Consider the following 6,534-nt stretch of genomic DNA (forward strand, 5'->3'; position numbering starts at 1 on the left):
GTATTATGTCCTAAAACTAATAAGATTACAAGGCTAATGTGTAGAATTCCGATTATGTTCTTTTGTTGTGAGTTATTATGCTTAATATTAAAAGGTTATTTTTGTAATCAAACATTTTATTCATACTTATAATAATAATAATATAATATAGATAGATAGATAGATATAGATATAATACAAAAATTATGTATATATTATACCTCCATCTTTTATTTTTAGTTTAAGCAGTTGAGTGGGGGCTACTTGGGTTAATTCTTCAAAATTAAAATTTAACTTATGCTCAAAGTACCAAATTCAAATTAATCGACTAATATAAAGTTTTCCGTATATCAAGATAGATCCCACTGCCCGGTGCCGTGTCCCAATTCCAAAACAAAGAAAAACAACGTATCCAGCGAAAATCTGCAGTCTTTCTCTCTGCTTCAAAGTCTTTTAAACACACACACACACACAGAGAACGCAGCCATCAAAACGTTGCATAGCAGTGCAAGGGGTACTTTGTAAAAAAACTTGTTCTTCTTCCAACCGACCAAAAATTGGGTACCAGTAACGCAGTAATAATCGAATAATTTTAAGGGTGTGGTGGACGAATGGATATTGATCCCCGACAATACGAAAACATTGTAAGTTAATTTTCTCTTACTCAGAACAAAGTTGGTGGTCTTTTCATGTTATATTATCGGTCGAATTTTTAGTTATTTGATAAACACCATCGTAGACCATTTGGTTCAATTTTTTGAATCTGTAATTTGTTAATAATTGACTTCAACAGTTCTTTTTGATAATTGACTACTTGTATATGTGACATTGTGGTTTTATGTATATATGGGGTTGTTTAGCTTTTTTATTCATATAATTTTTGCTTATTAGGGAAATTAGGGAAACCTTGTTGTCTTTTACTCCTTCCTTAATCATATTTTGGTTTTGGAGGATCAATTTGACCAATTGTTGAAGTCATCTAAGGCATGGGTATTGTGTTTGTTGAAATCAGAGATTGAGTTTATGCAAAAAGAAAACACTAAGTGATTTCTTCCCATATGCCTAAGCTCCGGTGGGCCTGTTACTAAGTACCTATAATGGTGGGAGGTAATATGTACTCGGTGGAATAGTCGAGGTGCGTGTAAGCGGGTCCAGACACTATCATCATAAAAAAAAGATTACACAAAAAGTAAATTACAAGCTGCAACCTTTATCCAATTTCAAAATAATGAGCTACTATTATACTAAAAGCGGTAAGCATATATTTTAACAATCTGTAAAAAACGTATATCCCTATTGTTTTATATGACTATTTGAAATTGAGAAGCGAGTAAAGGGAGAGTATAATATGTACCAGTCCACATGTTTGGTATTACGATGTTTGAAGATGCTAAAAGAGGACAAGATAGACCTAAACACGAGGTGTTGTCTCAGGAGACCTATAGTCTCTCGTAACCAATGTAGACTTACTTAAGAATTAATGGGATCGAATGATATATAGACGATATTTGTTAGGATTAAGAATTAGTTATTGTTGCACTTACATTAGGTCTGGTATTCACTAGGAGTGTTGTTTGTATGTTAGCATAGGGATAAGTGGGAGATTTAAAGAGCTTGTTGGTTTAGAGGACCTCTAGTTCACCCTTAAAGAAAAATGATTAGTATTAGCAATGGAATGTGCTCAATCTGAATGAGGATCGACTGGTTTGGGACATGGCCAACTCCAACTGGTTTGGGATTGAATAATAGTTAGTTGATTGATAAAGTTTTAGTGGGCGTTTGGACATCAGAATTGTAAAATTAGTAGGCGATCACAACACCTTTCGGGTGTGGCATGTGGAGGAGCATCATGAAGAATTAGGAAGCCTTCAATAGCAACATCACTTACATGGTGGGAGATGGAAGGAGAATCAACTTTTGGAATCATAGGTGGTGTGGAAAGGATACTCTGAGGGTCTCTTTCCTCCACGTCTTCAGAGTTTCAAACCAGAAGGAATTGATGCTTCAACAAATTCGCAAGGAGCATGGGGGGGGGGGGGGGGGTTGTAGTATGGGACCTCTCATTTAGAAGGAACATGCAAGATTGGGAGATTGCGGAGCTCCAAGATTGGTTGCCACTGGTATATGGGCAAGACAGGCCCCAACCATCTTGTGATTCTTTGAGATGGGGGTTGCGTGGCGATGGTTTGTTCACCGTAAAGTCCTTTTACCAGAGTATGTTAGTGAGAGAGGAGGCCACTTTTCCATACTCCTCGATCTGGATTCTTAAGGCGCCCACGAAGGTGTGCTTTTTTGCATGGTTAGCGGCGAGGGGAGTGATCTTGACTGCTGAAAATCTGCGAAAGAGAGGAATTACACTTGTTAGTTGGTGCTACATGTGTAAAAGCTCAGGGGAAGAAGTTGATCATCTTTTGTTTCATTGCCCTGTGTCCTGGGGTTTGTGGAGGGCAATCCTAAATCTTTTTGGTGTTCAATGGGTGATGCCAAGCACTGTAAAGGAAATGTTATGTAGCTGGGCCGGTTTCCGTAGAAGAAGAAAGCAAAAGGCGTGGAAGTTCGCCCCGTTAGCTCTTATGTGGATAGTTTGGGGGGAGAGAAATAGGAGAGCTTTTGAGGGGATTCAGTCTCCTTTTTCACATCTTAAGAATAGTCTTTTATCTTTGATCGCTTTTTGGTGCACTCATATAGCCCCTACTTGTATAGAAGATTGGGCGTCATTTGTAGAGAATCATGTTATGATGTAAATTTTCTACTTTTTGGCATATTTCTTGTATATGGGAGTTTTCTCCTTTTTGATTAATACAATTTACCTTATCAAAAAAAAAATCCAAAAAAAAAAGTGAAATTTTTTTCAAGTGAAAATGATATTTGAAAATTAGAGTTGTGTTTGGACATGAATATAATTTTGGGTTGTTTTTGAAGTTTCGTGAGTGATCTGAGTGAAAATTTTGAAAAACAGCTATTTGGAGTTTTTCAAATTTTCAAAAATTCCAAAATTCATCTTCAAGTGAAAATTGGAAATTTTATGGCCAAACACTGATTTCGAAAAAAAGTGAAATTTTTTCCAAAAAAATCGAAAAAATTCTTATGTCCAAATGGGCTCTTAAAAAGTTGACTTTAAGATCAATGTTAAGAAAATTTTGAAAATAACCTATTGCCGGAGAAGTTTGTTCTTGTTTGTGGACTCTCTTTCATTGTTCTGTCTTGAAAAACTTTCAAAAATTAAAGATGTATGATTTAGATGAATCTTGTATCATGTCTAACTTTTAGTTTTTGCTGGTGTGCTTCGTCAATAGGCTGTCAATGATGGTGATGTTCACAACATTGTCATGTCATACCTTGAGCATAATTGCTTCACAGACACGTTGGAATCATTTACTGCCTCCACTGGCATGAAGCAGACTGCAAATCATCTGGAGGATATGGTGAAGAGAAAATGTAAGTGATAGTTTTCATCAGGTTCAGGTAGCTTCTTGAAGCTTGTTTGTTGGTCATTCTTTTCATTTTGTTACAGTTAATGGCATTAACATTTCCATAAGCCCATCTGGTATTGGTTTGCCTCTAAGCATTGAGAAAAGTTTTCCTTGATAATTAACCCCCCCCCCCCCCCCCCTTTTCTTATTTTTCCTAATGAGCATTTTTATCTGAGAAATAGCCTTGTTTGTAATAGCTTGTTTCATTTTGATATCCATGCTGCTTTTCTGTTGATATTCCAACACACATTTTGCATCCCTACTGTCTTTTGTGCATATCATACTCATTTTGATATGTCGAATGACTGTAAACTTGGGGCACAAATTTTACTTCATTGTTATTCTCCAATGCTTGACGATTGAATGTGTAACACAATAATTGAAGGTGTTAAAAGGGGATGAGATAGACCTAAAATAACATAGAAGGAAGCTGCCTCAAAAGAACTACAATCTCTAAAGTCCATGCTGGCTTAGCAAAAGAGAGAACTTATTAGATGAAAAATATCCAAATAGGTAATATTGGCTAGTCGGGAATAAGGTTTGGTCATTGTTGGTACGTATGGTAAGTCTAGTATGTACCAGGTATATTTTCACCTTGGTTAAAGAAGGATGTGTCAATATCAGGATAAGCGCGAGATTTAGAGGATATTTGTTTTTAGAGAAGCCCTAATTATGAAATGAGGCCTAATAAGCAGAATGAATGTTTAGAATCAGATAACCAACCCAACTTGCTTGGGGATTGAGACGTAGTGTTGTTGTATTCACCTTCAATGCATAGGAACAGCAGATGGTTTTACCTATTTTAATAAAGTGGGGCAGTTTTGAAAATGTTAACAAGATGCTGTTTTATTTCCTTTTCCTCTTTATAATTCAGTTTATCCAGTCCGTGGTAAGCATTGGCATGCTGTAAGATGAAGTTGTTTGGATTCTGGCGTTCCACTTATTAATTTTAGTCTTTTAGACGTGTTTGATTGATAGTCCTAACCATAGAGTTATCTCCAGGGATTTATCATTTGGCACTAGAGGGGAATGTACTGAAGGCCATTGAACTTACAGAGCAGCTCGCTCCTGACTTATTGGAAAAAAATAAGGATCTGCATTTTGATCTCTTGAGCCTTCATTTTGTTGGACTCGTCTGCTCAAGAAAATGGTGAGCATGGTAGGCCAATGGCTTCCTTGGAAGAGATGAACTTACATTGTTTGACAATTTTTTTACTATCTTCATGTGGCAGCACAGAAGCTCTGGAATTTGCACAAACGAAGTTGGCTCCTTTTGGGAAGGTGCAGAAATATGTTGAAAAACTTGAAGTACGTTTCTTCCTTAGCAAATCTCTCAGATATTCTCTTATAATTACCTCGAACTTGTCTAACTATTGGAATTTTGTGGCAGGACTTCATGGCTTTATTAGCTTACAATGAGCCAGAAAAGTCGCCCATGTTTCATCTATTAAGCTTGGAGTACAGGCAGCAAGTTTCCGATAGTTTGAATAGAGCAATACTTGGTGTGTTTTAACGGGTCTTTCTTGGTGTTATGATTTCTTATGACTACTTTCTCTCCTCTCACTCATTTTCTATGTCATGCTGCTGGCAGCAAATTCCAACCTCCCCAGCTATTCTGCAGTTGAAAGGTTGATACAGCAGACAACTGTTGTAAGACAATGCTTAAGTCAAGAATCCAATAAGGTTTGATCTTAGAACTTTATTTCGTGATCTGTTGCTTAGCATTCTGCGGACGGGGAGTATAGAGGAGTGAAAATGAGTGTTAAAAAGTGAGTTTTGATATAAGCTCAGATGATCCATCCCTGGTGCAACCCCATNGATCGATCCACTCCTCGTCGCAACCCACTCTCTCTCTCCCTACCCCCCCCCCCCCCCTTTTTTTTTCCCCTCTCTTCTTTAGGTTCATTTGACTTCTCATCAGTTGCTTCTCATCAGTTGGAACCTCCAATTATCTTGGTAGAAATTTGATTTTTTTTCCCGTCTCAGTACACTTCTTGGTCAAACTTTATCCGTTGTGCCTTCTCTTCTGGTTACACCCTTTCTTTGTGATTGCCCATTGCCCACTTTGTTCTTGGTCGTGCTACTTCCGCTAAATCATTTTTTTCCACAAGGACTATCTATTTGCTCCAAACTGCTTCACTTGAAAATTTAGCAGTTCCAAGATTCTTGATGTCTGATCGTGTTGCTATACTAACTTTTGATGACCGTAATGTTTGCAGGAAGGGCATCCACCATTTTCTTTGAAAGACTTTATGAAGAGCTAGGTGAGCCAATTTAGGAACATGTTTCCACTACTCACAGAAATTACTGCATCTTGAATTCCACTGGCAGCTGGATTCGCATTGTCTGCTTTCTGATAGCAAAAAATGGAATGGCTGATCATGGATTCTGTGACGTTTTTAAGACCTCATGAGTTAGCCTCAGGGCAACTGTGAGACATTAAGTTTTACTACTGAATACCACGATACCAGTTGTAGCGATTTGTTTATACTTAAAAATGTCATAAACGAATGCGCTAGTCAAATGCTCTGTTTACATGAAAATTCTTATGCACTCGACATTAGAAGAAGATTAGATCAGGGAGAAAATGTTCTAAATGTAAATAATTGACCTGTTAGTGGATTGTCTTAAATTTAAGAAAAAAATTAAAAAAAGAAGATAAATAGAGTTTTTTCCCAGTTTTATGGGATCTTAAGTTTACACACTCGATCATAGAACCTGAGCCAACCAAAACAAGTTGTTTCTCGTTAGTAAACCGAAGTGATACTAACTCTTGACCATCAAATAATCACAAGAAGATCCACATTGTGGCTAACTGGTGGTTTGCCGTCTCCACGACTTTCCATTTTTTCGTGCTGCTCCTCAAGGTTTCATCTCTGATCTCTCTTTTTTGGAGAAGATTTTCGTTACTTATACTCAACATTTTTGAGTTCATTATTCGAATGGTTTCTCAGTTATTTGAAATTATCTAGTAAATTTATATTTTATTTGCTTATAACAAAAATCAGTTAATTATTTTTAAAGCACTCAATCGATCACTCAACTATTTCCGCAACACTCAAAACTTTCGGTGGCAAAATAC

The 6,534-nt window shown here is 36.9% G+C and overlaps 1 protein-coding gene across 1 annotated transcript; it reads left to right on the top strand.

The window, feature by feature from the left end:
- On the top strand, window positions 331-6,031 carry LOC109224854 (glucose-induced degradation protein 8 homolog). The gene is made up of 7 exons (XM_019389411.1): window positions 331-623; window positions 3,276-3,417; window positions 4,455-4,602; window positions 4,685-4,760; window positions 4,843-4,954; window positions 5,044-5,135; window positions 5,672-6,031. The coding sequence occupies exons 1-7, from the start codon at window positions 591-593 to the stop codon at window positions 5,714-5,716; spliced, it is 648 nt and encodes a 215-aa protein (XP_019244956.1). The 5' UTR covers window positions 331-590; the 3' UTR covers window positions 5,717-6,031.

The sequence above is a fragment of the Nicotiana attenuata genome, chromosome 4 (genome assembly GCF_001879085.1).
Source record: "Nicotiana attenuata strain UT chromosome 4, NIATTr2, whole genome shotgun sequence".
NCBI classification, from domain to species: domain Eukaryota; kingdom Viridiplantae; phylum Streptophyta; class Magnoliopsida; order Solanales; family Solanaceae; genus Nicotiana; species Nicotiana attenuata.